The following is a 21,088-nucleotide window of genomic DNA, read 5'->3' as shown; positions in this document are numbered from 1 at the left end:
CTCCTAACTGATGCGGTGATGTAAAAATCTTCCAGATGTTGGAAGGCATTCCAGTCAGCCTGATCAAATTTCCATCAGGATAGCCTAAAAGGAAGACACAGTCTTCCACTACATAAGCAGGTTATCTTGGGGAAGTGATCATTTTCATACAGGTTCTCCTCCAGTTCGCATATAAGTGGGAGCAATATGGCCTTAGTTGCTAATGCTCCTAAAAAAAAAAAAAAAAAAAAAAAAACAAATAACAACAAATAACAGCATGTAAGTGAAGGAAGGAGAAAAGGAGAGCAGATAGAAAGATCACTGGCAGAAAACATACAAGTAGGCATGTGGAAGAAGATGTTTGTTCCCACATTTAGAAGAGAGAGGTCATTGTCAGTGAGTATATGTTCTATGACTGAACATATCCCCTTCCACTGATGTCAGCACTAGCCCAATGGCGCCTCCGTAGCCAGGTGGGAAGGAGCAGCAGTGAGTAGCACACGCTTCTTGATTAGACCGGGGTTCGAGCCCGTCACCACCAAATACGGAGGATGCGGAAAGGTTAAGGAATGACCGCCGCATATCCTGGAGCAATATGGCCTTAGTTGCTAATGCTCCTAAAAACCAAACAACAACAACAACAACTAGCCCAATGAAATCACTAAGAAGTAAGAAAGGGGAGGCAAATGCATTACAAGATCATCAAGGTCTATTTGGGGGATGTCAGTCTCAGGTGGCAAGTAAATAGAGCAGACTGTTAATAAAAACCCATTATAAGGAAAATTGCTACTGCCTCAATGCTGGTTGTAAGTAGCAAAGGCTGAAAATGGGGACTGGTTGCACAAGTGGAAAGCAACTCCTCCATGCAATTCTATTCTTATGATTAATAGTACTGTTAGGCATGGTGGAGTCATCATTTGTCTTTAGATAATCTGCTGTAAGCAAAAGTAGGCTGGTTCATGCTTTTACAAGAGTGCCTCGATGTCTTCTGCATTTTGCCGGAATCCATGACAATTCCACCAAGCCCAAATAATGGGCTTGGTGGAACCATTGGTTGGCTTATAAAAAAGTGCTGAGGGCTTATTTTTCTCAGTCTGGGTTTTCTTTTTCAGGGAAGTATGGATGCTTGCCTGTGCCCATTTCTTCCTCCAAAAAGAGTTCCAAGACTGATTTATCAGATGTTTCCTTGGTTTAAACATCATTTTTTTTCTTACTGCTATTAGGTTTTCTTTACAGCTCAATTTTGTAATACTGGAGCAAAAGGAAATACTGATACTGGAGTGGCAGTTGACTGAGTTTGTTGTGCAGGTTTTCAGAATTCAGTAAATAGTGGGCAATGGGCATAAATGGCTCTTTCGGTGGCACAGTCACTTCTGTTTGAGTCCCAATGGAACATTTCTTGGCAATATTTTCGGCATACGTAGCATTATTGCTGTTTACTGGTTTAACTGCTTTTCTGGCCTCATGATATGAAATTTTCAGCTCTGTCTTAAGTCTTTGTATTCCTTTTTCTTTTTTCCATCTCTGGCATGCTTGAGAGCATGCAGGATGTTCTCCTTGACAATGAATGCAGGTGGTTTGGTGGCTGAATATGATATTATTTCAAGGTTGTTTGCATCACATTGAGTGTATGCAAGGGCACCATGGCAGGCCATTTGAGAATGTCCATATCTCTGGCACTTGATGCATCATAATAGGTTTGGAACATATGGATGTACTTGTGCAGTTCAGATAGCCAGCTTTGATTTCATTAGGGCCTGCTGAAGGTAAGTATGAGATTTCTAGTTGGGATTAGATTTTCATTCCTACGTACAAAAATTCGCTTTGCAGCTGTTATCCCTTGCGCTTTTAGCTCTGAACAGATCTCCTCTTCAGACATTTCAAGAAGATTCCATTCTGAGATCACACGTCAAGATGAGTTCAGTGTCTTGTGGGGTGTAAATGGTATTTCCCCAACAGAAGTGGCTTGGCAGAGCTCTTCTGAGTATGGATCACACTTGGTTTCAATGAGAATACCCCCAGAATGCAGCCATTTTACAGATTTAATGAAGGTTGCCAACCCTTTCAAACCCTTCTCAATAAAGAAGGGTAACATTTTCTCTATAAGTTTCTTTTTCTCTCTCTCTCTCTCTCTCTCTCTCTCTCTCTCTCTCTCTCTCTCTCTCTCTCTCTCTCTGGTAGAATGGATTGCCTGGTAGCTAAGTGTTAGATATGATATAGTTTCAGTTCTGGGCCTCTTTGCTGAATAGTGCTGTCTGTATCTGCATCATTACTTTCTGGTAGGGCCCATGAGAAAAGTTTAGATTATCAAGATTCATAGTGTGTGGTTTTTTTTTTTTTTTTTTTTTTTTGGTTCCTGAACCCTGTCCCTCAGACTTCCATGAGGGTAGGGGCAAGGTGTGGACACAGTTAATCTTTGCAGGCAAACCCACTAGCCAAGTGATCTGTGCAAGCCATCCCAGGGACATCCATCTTGTCGAGGTGCCTCCGTAGCCAGGTGGGTGGGCAGGAGCGGCAGTGCGTAGCACACGCTTCTTGATTAGACCGGGGTTCGAGCCCGTGACCACCAAATATGGAGGATGCAGAAAGGTCAGAGAATGACAACCACATATCCCCGGAACAATATGGCCTTAGTTGCTAATGCTCCTAAAAACCAAATAACAACAACAACCATCTTGTCGAAATAGGATCCAAATTAGTGCATTGAAACTGAGCCCCTCAACCACCTGACTCCCCTTTCTAAGTATCCACAGGTCACAGTGCATGGCAAATACATTGGATTCCTATGACGTTAATCTGTAGGACCAGCAACATCACCGGGAGGTCCCCTCACCACATACAGATGCCCACATTTAGGGAAAAGATTAGGGAAAACAAGGTGGTTAACATGCTTTAGTGCTTAAGTTGTAACACCAAAGAGGACTGTTTTATGTATATGTGATGTTACTTCACTGAACAGAAATAAAATACACAACACTTAAAAACAATCCTCACCATCAATAATGAGAATGGCAACACAGTGACAAGAACAAAGTTATGGAGGAAGTGATTATTTTAGTATCCACAGTACTATATTGTTCTTTACAAGAAACAAGGTTCTATCAGCTCTATGCCGATGCTTCATCCTTGTCTGGTTTATCAATTTGAGATGAGTATAATGAGGTAGATGACACAGTAATTTCTTGATTGACAAAAGGTTCAGGTAAGGTAGCAGATTTACCCCAGGGGCTCACATCTGGTGAGTATGGGCTTGGCACACCCAGGGTCCTGAGCTGGATATCATCATTCTTGTCTTTCTTGGTGATTTCCTTCTACTTCTCTCTCTCTCTCTCTGGGTCCTAGGGTAAATTAATTTTTTTTTTTTTTTGGCTGGTGCAGTATAAGCCTCAGGCTTCCTTGCATCATATGGCTAATAATAATAATAATAATAATAATAATAATAATAATAATAATAATAATAATTTAAGACTGCATTCTTCCTTCCAAACTTTTTTTTTTTTTTTTTTTTTTTTGTAGATCCCTCTGCACTTTTTTATAGACCTTGATTAATTTGTTTGACAATTACTTAAAGTTAAGATTACACTCCACAAAGGGAGCAATTTTCATGAAATAAAATTAGAAGCAATCGATATATTCTTTCTGAGGCTGTCATCTTTGATTTTCTCCACCGCATCCACATTTTAGTTTTCACTGGAAGTATATCACATTTATCTACCAGAACACCAGACATTCCTAACCACATACCCAACACTACTGATCTTAAAAGCACACAGTCAACGTTTGTGTTCATTTAGGTAATCTAGGTCACGACTTGATCATGGTCGCTTCTCCAATAGGGGGTCTCTAATGGCTGTTCTCAGCTTCATGTTGTTTGGCATTACAAGCTGCAAAATGGGATGATCCAATTCAAACATTTTGGCATCCTAATGTTCTGATCCTAATAATTCTTACAGAGATGAAATCCTTTATTCCATATTCCACCCTAAAATTTTGTCCTTTACCTAAATCATGTTTTCCAATAAATGGGTTAAGGCTGTTCATGATAGGAATGTAAGTATATTGCAGTTAGCTTATATCCAAATCTCCAGTTTCATTTTCTGCCTACATAAAAGCTCACAACAATTGTAAAACATTTGTTAATCAATCCAAACCTGATTTTGAACAGGCTAAGAGAAATATTCAGGAGAAGGGTTACCTGCTCTGGCAGGTAACCCTTCTCCTGTTCCTCAGACTTCTCCTGAATCAGCTTCTTCTTCAGTCTTCAGGAAACAATATAGCAGTGTCATTTCAACTCCTTTGACATTTCAACAAGCATTTGTTGACATTTCAACAAGCATCAATAAATACTTAAAGATACTTTTTTTCTGGGCCTGGCCTTCCACTTTTCATAATCTAAATTACAATTAAATGGCACACAAAACACTTCGGCACTTCTTAATGTGCCATCATCAACACTTTCGCCTTAAACAGTTCTAAAAATCAATTCATTCATTTCCATAAGGTGCTCCACTGATGCCATGCTTTCCCTATATGCAAACCTATCAAACCCTCTGTCATCTCCAATATCAATCTTTGATGTCCTAATATTAATTCACTTTTACCACACAGTGCATGTATAGAGAGAGGCACCTCCAAAGCCAGGTGGGAAGGAGCAGCAGTGCATAGCACATGTTTCTTGATTAGATCGGGGTTCGAGCCCGTCACCACCAAATACGGAGGATGCAGAAAGGTCAGGGAATGACCACCGCATATTCCCAGAGCAATATGGCCTTAGTTGCTAATGGTCCTAAAAAAAACAAAAAAATAAATAAATAATAATAATAATAAATAAATAACAAATATTTAGAGGCCATATCCTAATATATGTAAAATAAATGCTGATTAACAAAAAATAAGGTTAGCAAACATAGCAATGTAGGGAAGAACCCATCTATTATGAGAATGTGTAGAACATCACACATAAGAACACATGAAGAAATGCAGTGTAATGAAAACATGAACAGGAAAAAATTTTAAGCTTCAAATGCTTTTTAGTACTGAGCAATTAGATTAAATTGCATATAGGTAAAACTTGATCATAGTTAGCAAAATTTTAGTATGGGAGAAAAAAACTTGTTAACAAAAACTGGGCTGTGAGAGATTACTGTACATATTAAATAAAATATCAAACATATTCTCACCTTGTTTTCACTATAATTTGCAATAACCACACCAACAAACAAGGTTAATCCAATCATGCAACCAAGAAACACAAAGATATGAATATAAATTGCATGAACCTAAATAATGAAATAAACATTAATTAAACATTCTGAAATACTATATGTATTTTAACACTAACAAATGTAGATCCTTACAAGATCCTTAAAAAGCAGAAAAGACAACATATAATGATAAAAAAAAAGAAAAAAGAAAAAAAAGACAACAATGATCTTATTACATAAGACGATGGAATAAGATCATTGTTGCATTGATCAGCCTATAGTGCATCAACTCTTATTAAATGTATGACAATATGCAATCAGCAGCTAATTGAATGGTGCTGTAGGCAATAAACTTTATTAAGTCGGTGTCAAGAGACGCCAATCAATTTTTCCAATGAATAAATTTTTGATTCATTGGCAAAAACAGATTGAGTTAAATTTTTTCAAAGATTCTTTGGCATATAAATTTGATTAGAAGTAGTGTTCAAATTGTTCAACCCATGATGGTTGAGATAAAAAATTCTCTTACCTTTTTGTTGAAATGTGGCCTACAGATGTATCAAACGTTTTATGCTTAGCCTGGACAAGGGTGTTACAAGCTTAAGATAATAAAACACATCAGAATTATGAAAGTTATATCCTTAGCACTTTGTCAGCAGCCAGTTTACATTTAAATAAAGTTAGGTGAGGATTCCACCATGGTGGAATCTTCACCTAACCTTATTTAAATTTGATATGTTAAAAAGTAGGAATATTATGAATTCCTCGAGAGAAAATGAGATACAAGAAATTACTGGAGTACACCACACAGCACCCATAACTTCCACATCTCATCTACCATATTACGAATTCTGCAAGGGAAGATAAGATATGAGGAATGACTGAAATCCACAATACATCTACCTTATCTACCATACAATTGAGAAATCCAAATAAAGAACTATTAGAAGTTGATATTTGAAAGCTGAACTATTTTTTACCACTTGAAGTTCAACAGAAAACAGAAATTTCAGCTGAAATTTAGATGTTTCCTACCTCCACAGCACTGGCAGTTTCCCTGAACAGTCAATTTCTCTTTGCCTAAAATTTTCACTTATCTGTTCTACCATTATCCATTCTCAATTTAAATTTATGTCTCCCCACAGATGGGGCCTGAGAAAGAGTAGACATAACCACACTGTTTAGTTTACTCAAACCACCACAGCGAAAGTTGAAATATATCACTATGCAGTTGATATATTATCAATAATGGGTATGTAGTAGTGATAATAATAAATGATGCAAGAAAGCAAGCTTATATAGAACAAAAGAAAAAAAACCCAGTTCCTCCATCCGTACCCTCCAAGAATTTGTATACTTCTCCCTTGAATTTATTCAACCCATCCACTTTCCACAACAACAGATGTTGTGGAAGTGGATGGGTTGTTGTGGAAGTGGATGGGTGCCTGTTCCAACAATCAACAACCTGCTCTGGTGACTGAAGGCAAACTCCCACACATCTGTCCTGCAACCATACTTTCTCAACTTGAATTTATGTCCCCACATGTGTGTAGTCTCAATAAGTGGAAAAATACCATTAACATTCAGCTTACACAATCCATTCAAGGCTTTAAACATCTCAGTCAGATCTCCATGGGTGCATAGTCTCAAGACACTGAAATTTGTAGAACTGAAGCCTTTCTACGTAAGCCTACCTATTTGTTCCCTTCACCAGTATGGTTGCCCTTCTCTGCAATAATTCCCACACATCTACATCATTCCTAAAGTGAGGTCTGCAGACCTATATACAGTACTCAAGATGCAGTCTAACCCTGGCCTTATACAAAGGGATGATCACCTCCTTATCCCTCTTAGCAAAGTTTCTGTATATCATTGACAAAACCCCATGAGTTGTCCTGGCAGCACATCTGCACTGCTCAGAGAATTGCATGTCTGACTGCACAGTTACACCCAGGTTTTTTCATTCTCCACTACCTTGAGTGTAGTACCATACAGCTGATAAATTATTCTGAGGTTACTACTACCCATGTGCTGTACCTTGCATTTGTCAATGTTAAACTTCAGCTGCCATTTCTCAGCCCACTGACCCAATTTTTTAAGATCTTGTTGCAGTAGCTCACCCTGATAATATTGGGTAATCACCCTGCCAAACTTTCTATCATCTGAAAACTTAGACATTAAGACTGATATACCTTCATCAATATCACTGATAAATACTGAAAACATCAAAGGACCCAGCACTGCACCCGGCAGAACTCAACTAATTAGCATTAGTTGAGACATATAATACAAGGAAGCAAGATTATACAGCATCAGCCAAAAAAAAAAAAAAAAAAAACCACTTCCCATTTTCCCATCCATTTGTTCCAAATGTTTGTCTAGTTCAGCCTTAAATTTATTTAAACTATCAACTTCCACAACAACAGATGGAAGTCGGTTACCTACCTGCTGGCTAAAGGCAAATTCCGCACATCTATTCTATAACTGTTTTTCCTCAATTTGAATCTCTGCCCCCTCAGGTTGTTAATCTGAGCAAGCAGAATTATCCCATCAGCAATGAGCTTGCTTAAACCATTCAAGGCCATATACACCTCAATCAGTTCACCTGGCAGGTGCCGAGTCTCCAGATGCTGCCTTTCAGAAACTAAGCCTTTCTTCGTAAGCGTGCCCCTTTGTTCCTCTCACCAATCTCGTTGCCCTTCTCTGTATTCATTCTATCAACCCTACATCCTTTCAAAAATGAGGCCTCCAGACCTGGATGCAGTACTCAAGGTGTGGCCTGACCATTACATTATACAGGGAATAATGACTTCCTTGTCTCTGCTAGTAAAATTCTTATATATCACTGACAAAACTCTATGACTTGCTCTGGCACTGCTCAGAAAACTTCATATCTGAATGCACAATTACCCCCAGTTTTTTTTTTTTATTGACACCTCATTGAGTATTTTTATTCTACACAAAAGAGTTCTTTACTTATGTAAATTTGAGGAGGAAAGGGAAGAATCAGATTGGACCACTTAACATAGATGAGTTGACTATTGATGATCATGCTCAGGTAGCTGATAAACTAAATGAGCATTTTGCATCTACATTCACACATGAGGAGTCATTCAATGAGGGGAGTGTCAGAAGTTTATCAAATAATAATAGAGAGCTAAGCGATTTTGTAATAACTAAGAGCAAAGTGGAGGAGAAATTGTTGAAGTTAAACATAAGGAAGGCACCTGGGATGGGCAGGATCTATCCAGTTATATTAAAGAAAGCAGCAAAGGAAGTAAGCAAACCCTTAGCCATAATTATGAGCACTTCCTTGGACTCAAGCAAGGTCCCCACGGACTGGAGGTGTGAAAATGTTTCACCAATTCACAAAGGGGGTTAAAAGGTAACACAAGTAACTACAGACTTGTTAGCTTAACTTTTGTTACGGGGAAAATAATGGAATCATTGGTTGAAGAAGCATTACAGGATCATCTAGACAAGACTGCAGTAATAGTTAAGACACGGCATAGGTTTGTTAAAGTGAGGTCTTGTCTGTCCAATTTGATTGGATACAATGATGTTGTCACAAAGGAACTGAATGGAAAAATAATTTTGATATCATATAGCTCGATTTCAGGAAAGCTTTTGATACTGTTGCACATGGAAGACTGCTGTACAAATTGGAGAGGTATGGCATTAAGGGTAAGTTGCTACAATGGATAAAGGGATGGTTAAGTGGGAGACAACAGAGTGGTAATCAATGGACACTGCTATTCATGGACAAATGTTGTTGGTGGAGTTCTGCAGGGTTCAGTGTTGGGCCCATTGTTGTTTTGTATATTTATCAATGATATTGATGAAGGTATATCAAGTTTAATGTCCAAGTTTGCAGATGATACAAAGGTTGGCAGGGTTCTTTGCTACTCCAACTGGAGTAGATAAGTTGGGAAAATGGGCTGAGAAGTGGCAAGTGAAGTTTAACATTGCCAAATACAAAGTACTGTATATGGATAGTGATAACCGAAAGAGAAACGTACCAATTCTGTGGTACTACACTCGGGGAAGTGGAAAGTGAAAAAGACCTGGGGGTAATTGTGCAGTCAAATATGAAGTTCGGTCAGCAGTGCAGATGAGCTGCCAGGGCAAGTTATGGAGTCTTGTCAATGATATATAGAAATTTTTCTAGCAGGGAGGTGATTATCCCATTATACAAGGCAATGGTCAGGCCACACCTAAAGTACTGTGTACAGGTCTGGAGGCCTCATTTTAGGATGTAGAGTTGCTAGAATCAGTACAAAGAAGGGCAACAAGACTGGTGAGTGGAACAAAGGAGTGCTCTAACCAAGAAAGGCTTAAGTTCTGCAAAATGCAGTGCCTGGAAAGTAGGCACCTGTGAGGTGATGTGATTGAGGTGTGTAAGGCTTTGAATGGGTTGAGCAAGCTGAATGCTGATGGGATTCTTCATCTTGCTCAGACTAAGAACTTGAGGGGGCACAGTTTCAAATTGAGGAAAGATAGTTGTAGAATAGATGTGCAGAAATTTGACTTTAGCCAGCGGGTAGTTGATTGGTGGAACAGGCTTCCATCTTTTGTTGTGGAAGCTAATAGCCTAAATAAATTTTAGCCTGAGCTGTACAGGCATTTGGAACGAATGGAGGGGTGAAATAGGAGCTTTTTTTGGCTGATGCTGCGTAAGCTTGCTTTCTTGCATCGTATGCCTCTACTAATGCTAATTACTTCTTTAACCAGTGACAACATTATTTTCCCTGGAACAGACGTTAAGCTAACAGATCTGCAATTACTCATGTTAGCATTAGTAGAGGCAGAGGATGCAAGAAAGTAAACTTATGTAGCATCAAGCAAAAAAAAAAAAAAAAAAAAAAAAAAAACTGCTTCCATTTCACCCCTCCGTTTCTTCCAAATACCTGTCCAGTTCAGCCTTAAATTTATTAAGGTTATCAACTTCAACAATAAAGGATGGAAGTCTGTTCCACCAACAAACTACCTGCTGGATAAAGGCAAACGTCCGCACATTTATCCTACATCAGTCTTTCTTCAATGTGAATTTATGCCCTCTCAGGTGATTATTCTAAGACGAAGAATCCCATCAGCATTAAGTATGCTCAAACCATTCAAGGCTTTATACACCTCAATCAGATCACCTCGCAGGTGCCTAGTCTCCAGACACTGTAGTTTGCAAAACTTAAGACTTTCTTTATAAGAACAACCCTTTGTTCCATTCACTAATCTGGTTCCCCTTCTCTGTACTCATTCCAAAAGCTCTACATCCTTCTTAAAATGAGGCCTCCAGACCTGTATACAGTACTCAAGATGTGGCCTGACAATTGCCTTATACAAGGGGATAATCACCTCTTTATCCCTGCTAGAAAAATTCCTGTATATCATTGACAAGAGAGTATGAGCTACTCTTGCAGACAATCTGCACTGCTCAGAAAACTTCATATCTGCCTGCACAATTACCTCCAGATCCTTTTCGTTCTCTACCACTGTCAGTGTAGTACGACAGAGTTGATACGTTACTCTGGGGTAACTGCTTCCCATATGTAGTACTTTACATATCGTTCAAGGTTTAGGCCTAAATGGTTATCAAATTTACTAATGAAACTCGTGACAGAGAAGAAAAATGCATGGGATGCATATAAATTATCAGGTGACGCAGAAGCCTGTGGCAGATATAAGCTAGTCTGTAATCAGGTCACAAAGGAGGTTCGGCAGGCGAAGGCGGATTACGAGAAATCTTTGGCAAAAGATGCTAAGAAAAACAGCAAGGATTTCTTTACTTATATAAACTCTAAAAGGAAGGGGATGAATATGATTGGTCCACTTGACATCGATGGTTCGACTGTTGATGATCCTGCCCAGATAGCAAACAAACTGAATGAGTATTTTGCATCTACATTCACACGTGAGGAATTATTACAATTTGAAAATGGAAGAAGGTTATCAAATTGTAGCAGTGTGCTTAATGATTTTGTAATAACTGAGAGCAAAGTGGAGGAGAAATTGTTGAAGTTAAACATAAGAAAGGCACCTGGGGTGGATGGGATCTATCCAGTTATTTTAAAGGAGGCGGCAAAACAACTAAGCAAACCCTTAGCCATAATTATGAGAGCATCCTTGGACTCAGGGGCGGTTCCCACGGACTGGAGATGTGCAAATGTGTCCCCAATTCACAAAGGTGGATCGAAGGGTGACACGAGTAATTACAGACCAGTTAGTTTAACTTCTGTTCCGGGTAAAATAATGGAGTTGCTGGTTAAAGATGCATTGCAGGATCATCTAGACAAGACTGCAGCAATAATTCAAACACAGCATGGGTTTGTTAAGGGAAAGTCTTGTCTGACAAATTTGATTGGTTATTATGATGTGGTCACAAAGGAACTGGATGCAAAAAATAATTTTGATATCATATACTTGGATTTCAGGAAAGCTTTTGACACTGTTGCGCATGGAAGACTACTGTACAAATTGGAGCAGAATGGTATTAAGGGTAAGTTGCTACAATGGATAAAAGGATGGTTAAGTGGGAGAAGACAGAGGGTGGTAATCAATGGGTGCTGCTCTTCGTGGACTAATGTTATTAGTGGAGTCCCGCAGGGTTCGGTGTTGGGTCCACTGTTGTTTTGTGTATTTATCAATGATATTGATGAAGGTATATCAGGCTTAATGTCAAAGTTTGCAGATGACACAAAGGTTGGCAGGGTTGTTAATGACAGTAATGGCAGTGTGCTACTGCAACAGGATCTAGATAATTTGGGCAGATGGGCTAAGAAGTGGCAACTGAAGTTCAACCTTGACAAATGCATATGTATTCAACCTTGACAAATGCATATGACAAATGCAAATGCATAAGTACTGCATATGGGTAGAAGTAACCCCAGAGAAACGTACCAACTGTGTGGTACTACACTTAAGGTGGTAGAAAATGAAAAAGACCTGGGAGTAATTGTGCAGTCAGATATGAAGTTTTCTGAGCAGTGCAGACAGGCTGCTAGGGCGGGTCATGGGGTTTTTCAATGATATATAGGAATTTTGCTAGCAGGGAAAAGGAGGTGATTGTCCCTCTGTATAAGGCAATGGTCAGGCCATGCCTTGAGTACTGCGTACAGGTCTGGAGGCCTCATTTTAGGAAGGATGTAGATTTGCTTGAGCCTTACATCGCGCGCGCACACACAAAAGACATCCTCCTTGGTAATATCATGTCCCGTACCTGACTGCTTCACAAACATCAAGCAAGCAGTGCATTTTAAAATTTTAGATCGCAACTGCCCCCAATCAGGTCTCCCCTGAGTCACAGCACTCCATTTAGCTTGAGCCTTTTGCTTTGCTGCTCTGGTCTGAGTCATGATTTCGATTCAATTTCAGTACAAAATTATAACCCTAAACTTGTATCCCAACGCAGTTATAACACTATATATCTATAAATTTTTTTCAGTATTGAGTATTATCTTCGAGTTCCATTATATAACTTCCGTATCAAGTTATGTATTAATTAATTATGTTACGTTTGTAAAATCTAATTCGTTATATGTATTTAATTAAATTGACAATTTAATTGACAATGAAGTTTAACAAGATTAATAAATTTTACTGATTAATAGATAATATTATATACTATACTAAGCTCACGCCAACCAGTTCGGGATATAACGTTGTATCGTATAACAATTGCGGCAAGTTACGAGCGGTAAATCTACGGACACTTAAGTATTAATTAACTTCCAAAATCTCGCTGTCTCAATTCAGAATAAACCAAGGATCTTGACTAGGTCTATAAGCTACTTATAGAAAATAATTTAATATAACAATTAGTCAATAAAGCGGCTAAATATAGCTAAAAAACTTCCCAAAATATGTAAAACACGTGGATTGGATACCCTTACTGATACTAACTAATAACCTACAAAATCTCTATCTAAGTTAAAATTTAATCTAAGTATCGTAACTAGGAATATAAAGCTACTCTAGAAAATAAGTTAATATGCCAATTTAAGTTAATAAAACAGAAAAAAATGTCACCTTTTGTTCCTAACTAGGAATATAAAGCTACTCTAGAAAATAAGTTAGTATGCCAATTTAAGTTAATAAAACAGAAAAAATGTCACTTTTTGTTCCCCCTTTATGAATTGGGGATATATTTGCACTTCTGCAGTCCACAGGGATCTACCCTAAATCCAAGAATGCTCTCAGAATTATGGCTAAGGGTTTGCTTACCTACTTTTCTGCCTCTCCTTAATATAATTGGATAGATTCCATTTGCCCCAGGTTCTTTTTTTATGTCCATTCTTAAAAATTTCTCCTCCACTTTCCTTTCAGTTATCATAAAGTCATTTAGCTCCTCATCACAGTTTGATAAACTTCTGGCATCCCCTACCCTCAAATTCCTCATGAAAGAATTCCATATGTGTGAATATAGATGAAAAATACATATGCAATTTGTCCATAATCTGAGCACGGTAATCAACAGTTAGCCATTACAACTAGCCCAATGTGATTGAACCCCTTCCATTTACTGTTAATATAAGCATAGAAGTCTTTGCTGTTTTTCTTTGCCAGAAACTGCTCATAATCTGCCTTAGCTTGCCTAATCTCCTTCATGACTTGATTACAGACCAATTTATATCTACTATAGGCTTCTCTATCACCTGATAATTGATATGCATTCCATGCACTTTTCTTCATTGCCACATGTCTCAAAATTTCATCTGACATCCATTTAGGTCTAAGGCTTTGTCGTATTTCTTTGTCGGTCAAAGTAACTTCTTTGATTACTTACCTGAATACTTCCCATTTAGAATTGCTGTTGGTAACATCATAACAAAAAAATATAATACAATACAAATACAACAAAAACCTTTTCTTTTACCCTTGACAATATTTATGTCTTTAATTAAATTCCACATGTGTTTGCTGCCACCCAGTGGGTCTTTTACCTGCAGATTCTTAATGTATGAAGAATCACTGCTGATAACCAGATCAAAAGTATTGTTCCTCCTCTTGCCTCTTTATCATGGTGTTGTAGAAACAGTCATCCAAGAAATCCACAAAAGTCTTGCTAGTTTGTGAGAGACCAACCCACAGATTCCAGTCAACACCTGGAAAGTTAAAATTCTCCATTATGAGACATTCTGATTTGCTGGTCCACTCTATTTCCCTGCTGGTATACTCATCATAGTCATTAGGCCTGTAACACTGTTACTCTCAATTTTGTTTTCCCAGTGCTTATATCACACCAAACTTGCCCAAGCCAACTAGATGCAATGTCCTAGAGGTTTAAAATTTTTCTTAACTAAGAGCATAACTCTCCATCTCTCTTGTCTTGTCTGTCTTTCCCATAAACATTGTACTCCCCATATTCAAATTCAGCATCACTTAAGTCTGAATGACACTAGAATAGCATTTCTGCTATTATTACGATGTCTATATTTGACGATTTAATCGGTACTTCAAATTCATCAAACCTGCAATGCTTCTAGGATTAGTGTACATGCAAGCACACAGGCAGGGACTGAAATCCCAGACACCTTGCTTTCCAGACTGCTGCATGTACCAATAGTAGCAATGCAACAATCACTTTCACTCTGCCTGTGGCTCTATTAAACTATTAGTCTGTGTATCCCTCCAAGCTAGCAGTTTTCCAACCCACCTATCACTGCCTCAATAGCATCAGCAAATACACCGATGAGCCAAAACATTATGACCATCTACCTAATATGAACGGGCTCCATAGCTGAGTGGTCATGAGCGGGAGTGCAGTAGCACATGCTCTTTGAATAGACCGGGGTTCAAGCCCCTGACTGCTGAATACAGTCGATCTGCCAACCCGCACTGGACCAGCATGGCAGATTATGGTCCATTTCTCTCAGCATGAATTGTTGAGGAGGCTTCCATCCTGCAGTGGGTTGATAAATGGCTGCACTTTATCTTTTTTTTTTTTTTTTTTTTACCTAATATGATAGTGGTCCTCCACGTGCAGCCAAAAGAGCTTGTCGGCAAGGCATGGATGCTACAAGATTTCTAAATGTGTCTTGTGGTATCTGGTACCAACATGTAACCAGCAGATCCTTTCTCTCCTGTAAGGTCTGTGGTTGAGACATAGGCACTCAGGGTGGCCTGCGGCTAAGCAGCCCCATTTTCAGCAGGGTTCGAAGTACCTTGTGTTGTGACACATTACTCTCATCACCAGCATTCCAATTATGAGTTGTGCCACAGTTGCCCTTCTGTTCCCACATACCATACGGGAGAGCCTTCGCACACCTTGAGCATTAATGAGCTGTGGTCGTCCAACACCTGCTAGCAGTTCGTGGGTTTTCACTCCTCAGACCACTTTCAGTAGGTACTAACCACAGCTGACGGTGAGCACCCAACCAGCCACGCCGTTTTGGATATGCTCTCTGACCCAGTCATCTGGTCATTACAATTGTGGCCTCTGTCAAATTCGCTTAAATCCACTGCCTTTCCTATCTGAAGAACAAGAGAAACACTGATTAACGGAGCTCAGTAACAGGTGTTTTTTATGCCACGTTCCGACCCACGCACGTGAGTCGTGGTGCACGAAGCAACTACAGGTGAACTACGTGCCGTAGTTAACCTGCAGTTGCTTCGAATTGCATAACAACTCGCTGGTCATAATGTTTTGGTTCATCGGTGTATTCTTTTACCCATCTATTCCAGTGTATCTCATCCCTATAAAAACAAGTCTCTTTTGTTAACAAGAACAGACCACGCTGAGAAAAATTCTACCCTATGTGCCTTGCACATCCTCTCCAGAGCCAAATTGATATATCAGGCTCAATTTTTTGACTGTTGTATGGGAACTACATCTAGTACGGACTTGTGGTGCTAGGTAACACTGCATACATTGTTTGTGAATCAGTGTGCCATGTGGCATTTGGCATAGAGTCATTGAATATTTATTCACAGTTCTTTGGTGGTGTGTTTCGCATAGTTTGCAATTGTTGTGATGGCTGATGTGAGAGAACGTGCTTGCATCAAGTTTTGTTTCCTTCTTAACGATACAGCAGCAGAAACCCATAAGACGTTGAAACAAACTTTTGGTGACAATGCTTTAGACCAGACACAGACCTACTACTGGTTTAACCGTTTTAAAAATGGTCGAATGTCTGTTGATGATGACGATCGCTCTGGGTGTCCATCATCGAGCTCCACCTCGGAAAATGTTGCAAAAGTTAAGGCGGCAATCCATGAAGACCGCAAGCAGACCATCCATGACATTTGTGGCATTGTAGGACTACGGTAGGTGTCAGCAGATTTTGTCAGACTAGTTGAACATGAGAAGGATTACAGCCAAGTTCATGCTACAGTTACTGAGTGAAGACCAAAAGCAGCATCGCATGGAAGTTAGCAGAGATCTTCAAGAATGGGCCAGGAGTGATCAAAACTTACTTTCTATGGTCATCACTGGTGATGAGAGTTGGGTATATGGGTATGACCCAGAAACGAAGAAACAATCATCCTAGTGGAAGAGCCTGTCTTTGTCCCAACCGGAGAAAGCCTGACAAGTAAGGAGCAATGTGAAGTCCATGCTGATCTGTTTTTTGGACATTGATGGGATTATCCATAAGGAATTTTTCCCTCCTGGCCAGAACATCAATACAAAGTTCTACTGCGATATCCTGAGGTGGTTAAGGAAAGCTGTCAGGAGGAAACATCTAGAGAAGTGGTGTACAAAGAAATGGGTCCTTCATCATGACAACGTGGTGGCCCACAGATCTCTCACAAAAACTGTGGCACAGTTTTTGGCATCCAACAGCATGACAATCATTAGCATTAGCATAGGCATTTGATACAAGAAAGCAAGCTTATGCAGCATCAGCCAAAAAAAAAAAAAAAAAAGAAAAAAAAAAAATAAATAAAAAATAATCACTTCCACTTCACCCCTCTGTTCATTCGAAATACCTGTCCAGCTGAGCCTTAAACTTATTCAGGCCATCAACTTCCACGACAAGAAATGGAAGTCTGTTCCATCAACCAACCACCCGCTGGCTAAAGGCAAATTTCCTCACGTCTATCCTACATCTGTCTTTCCTCAATTTGAATTTATGCCCTCTCAGGTGATTATTCTGAGCAAGAGGAAGAATCCCATCCACATTGAGCATGCTCAAACCATTCAAGGCTTTATACACCTCTATCAGATCACCTCACTGGTGCCTAGTCTCCAGACTCTGTAATTTGCAAAACTTAAGCCTTTCTTCGTAAGAGTACCCCTTTGTTCCATTCACTAATCTTGTTGCCCTTCTCTGTACTCGTTCCAGCAGTTCTACATCCTTCTTGAAATGAGGCCTCCAGAACTGTATACAGTACTCAAGGTGTGGCCTGACCATTGCCTTATACAAGGAAATAATCACCTCCTTATCCTTGATAGAAAAATTCCTGTATATCATTGACAAGACACCATGAGCTATTCTTGTCCCGTCTGCACTGCTCAGAGAACTTCATATCTGCCTGCACAATTACCCCCAGGTCCTTTTCATTCTCTACCACTGTCAGTGTAGTACCACAGAGTTGATACGTTGCTCTGGGATTGCTGTTTCCCATATGTAGTACTTTACATTTGTCAATGTTAAACTTCATTTGCCACCTCTCAGCCAATCTGCTCAACCTTTCCAGATCCTGTTGCAGTAGCATAGTGTCAGTAGTGTCCTTGACAACCCTGCCAACCTTCGTATCGTCTGAAAACATGGACATTAAGCTTGATATACCATCATCAATATCATTTATAAATACAGAAAACAATAATGGACCCAATACTGAACCCTGAGGGACTCCACTAATAACATTAGTCCATGAGGAGCAGTGTCCATTGATTACCACTCTCTGTCTTCTCCCCCTCAACCACCCCTTTATCTATTGCAGCAATTTGCCTCCAATGCCACACGGCTCCAATTTTTGCAGCAGTCTTCCCCACCCCCACCCCATATTTTTCTGCCTGAGCCCCGTGTGACTTCTTCCTCTTCCCAAGAATGAAAATCAAGCTGAAGGGTCAAAGATTTAACAGCGTAGAGGATATCCAAACCGAATTGCAGGCAGTGCTGAGCACTATGAAGAAGAAGGAATTTCAGGACACATTCAAATCATGGGAGAAGTGCTGAGATCAGTGTTTACTCTCTTAAGGGGACTACTTCGAAGGTGACAGTGGTGAATAAGACCCACAGTGAGTCTAATTTATTTTATAAATACATATCAGGAACTTTTGGGTAGCACCTTGTATATGGTAAGCGCTGGTCCTATTGTTCACATTTGCAAATTAAATTTTAATTCTATAAAATGGTGATTCTAATAAGCAAAAATAGGAGGAATATTATCCACAGGCCATAAAAGTAAAGATCACAAATTTACACATTATTACATTACCAATTAACAAAATTAAATGACACGTGAAAATCAGAAGAATATTTTCCACAGGTTAGCAAAATAAAATAAATTTATTCTTACATCTATAGCTTAATTAATACGAACTGTAATAACTAGCTAATTGATAATACATACTAACTAGTTGATATTTCTGTTCACTGACTTTTTTGGGGAGGGGGGAGTTGTAACATTTAAAACAGTAAAGAAGATAAGTAATCAATAACAAAGAACACAGCACGCACAAATTGCAACTAATACGATATGCACAAGTGTGATACAGAGTAATAAATTTATGAAGCTTAAAAAATAGGAACGAAGAGAAGATTCTGAAAATTTATTTATGTTATTTATATGATTGAAGATTTCATGGAAGGGGAAACACATTTCACCATAATAACATAAAAACTCACAGAATTCCAGCTATCGGTATTATCACAAATGCAATAAGATTGAGTTTACTACCTGTTTATAATAGATTGCACTAACAGAAAAGTCCAATAAACCAGAAATTGCAAATTATTTTTATAGTTTTAGGGTTTAGACCTCCAGAAACATTCTTTAGAAAAATATCACAGTGGCATTCAAAATTGATTCTCAAAACTGAACATATTCGGTTATAAGAATCAAATTTTTTTCATGATAACGATGAAAGTGTAGTGCATTTTAATGATTTGAATTTGTTTTTTGAAATTAAAGCAGTTGATTCTACTAACCAGTGATCATGTTAACCAGTGCTTACTTATTTAACTTTAAGATTGGATGGGCTTATGATTTTCTCCAAGTGGACCACGTGGTCCTTCTTCTCAGCCAATAGCAGCATCTGTAAACGTGTTGGCCATGTGTTTTGTTTTGCATCCTTTGGTTGAACTGATTTTTTGTGTTGTGCTTTAATATATTAGTTTTAATCAATTGTTTTAATCAATATGTACAATTCCTATTATAAAAACCACCTTTTAATGAGATAAATAGATTATTTATATAGAGAAAATTTCAACTTCCGAGGTCTTGGAAAGAATTACCAAAAAATAATGTGTTATTGGGTGTATTATCATACCATGATGGTGACTCTGGAATGGATTAATAATGTAAAATGGGGGACCACTGTATCTGGTTTTGCCATACAATAACAACATGGAAATTACTGAAAAATTCTTATGACCTCTGTCTGGCAGGTTACATATTAGGGGGGGGGGGAATTGTTTATTGTAGTTGTTATTTGTGTGGCCAAATTTTTGCCTTTTGCTGAGATTTTTCACGGCATGGTTATATGGGGAGACCTATTCATGAGCCAAAACATTGTGACCTCCTACCTAACAGCATGTTGGGCTGCCTTTTGCTGTGATAATCACTTTCACACAGCGTTGCATCAAATCTACGAGACTGCAGAAGGTGTTCTCGGGTATCCTGAACAAGTTGGACAAAAGGACATCCCTGAGTTCGGTAAAAGAGCAGGGCACCAGCATGTACTTGCAAATGCTGCATTCCACCACATCCCACAAATGCTAAACGGGATTATATTGGTTTGAGGATTGATAATCCTCAAACCATTCCTGCACAATGCAGACCTCATGGCACAAAACACTGTCTTGTTGAAAGAGACCAGTTCATCTGGATACATGGCGACCATGCAAGACAAAACTTGGTCCAAAACAATGCTGAGGTAGGATCAGGCAATGAGGGTGCATTCAACGGGGATGAGGAAATCCAGTGATGTCCATGAAAACATCCCTCAAACTGTAATACCAATGTCACCAGCCTGTTTTCGTCCAACCACACAGTCTGATCACAGCTGTTAATCAGCATACAGCTGGAAACTTGATTCACCAGAACAGGTGACTCTTTTTCAGTTGTCCAATGTTCAGAAATGGTGTTCTCATGCCTACTGCAGGCAGAGATTTCAATAATGGTTAGTCAACATGCATGTTCGGGAGGCAACTAGAGGGAGTAATACTCTTGATCTGATTATCAGCAGTGATTCTTCATGCATTAAGAATCTTCAGATAAAGGAACCACTAGGTGGCAGTGATCACAGTGTGCTGAAGTGGGATTTACTCAAAGAGGTAACTACCATCAGAGGTAAAGGGAAGGGTTTTTACTTTCGTAAAGGCAACTACGGAGGTCTGTGACAGCATTGAAATTCTATACGGTGGGACCAACTGATGATGTTACCACATTGAATTCTAACTAGGAAGCCTTCAGGGACTTAATTTTGGAGGCTACTAGGCTTTTCAATCCAACTAAGAAATACTGTTCAAGGTTTAGGCCTAAATGGATGTCAGATAAATTAATGAGGCTCGTGGCAGAGAAGAAGAATGTATGGGATGCATATAAAGTATCAGGTGACACAGAATCCTTTGGCAGGTATAAACTAGTCTGTAATTAAGTCACAAAGCAGGTTAGGCAGGAGAAGGCAGATTATGAGAAATCTTTGGCAAAAGGATGCAAAGAAAAACAGCAGAGAGTTCTTTACTTATGTAAACTCTAGAAGGAAGGGGATGAATCAGATTGGTCCAGTGGATATCGATGGT

At 39.0% G+C, this 21,088-nt stretch overlaps 1 protein-coding gene across 1 annotated transcript in view; it reads right to left on the bottom strand.

The window, feature by feature from the left end:
* na (sodium leak channel non-selective protein na) overlaps positions 1-21,088 on the bottom strand; it is a 605,671-nt gene that overhangs the window by 200,233 nt on the left and 384,350 nt on the right. Inside the window, exon 27 of the mRNA XM_090376183.1 lies at positions 5,160-5,258. Coding sequence (XP_090232309.1) covers positions 5,160-5,258 — 99 coding nt within the window. The remainder of the gene's footprint in view (positions 1-5,159; positions 5,259-21,088) is intronic.

Source organism: Mastigoproctus giganteus, chromosome 6 (genome assembly GCF_048544385.1).
Source record: "Mastigoproctus giganteus isolate SK-2022 chromosome 6, ASM4854438v1, whole genome shotgun sequence".
Lineage (NCBI taxonomy): Eukaryota > Metazoa > Arthropoda > Arachnida > Uropygi > Thelyphonidae > Mastigoproctus > Mastigoproctus giganteus.
This window is presented reverse-complemented; position numbering and strand designations above follow the sequence as displayed.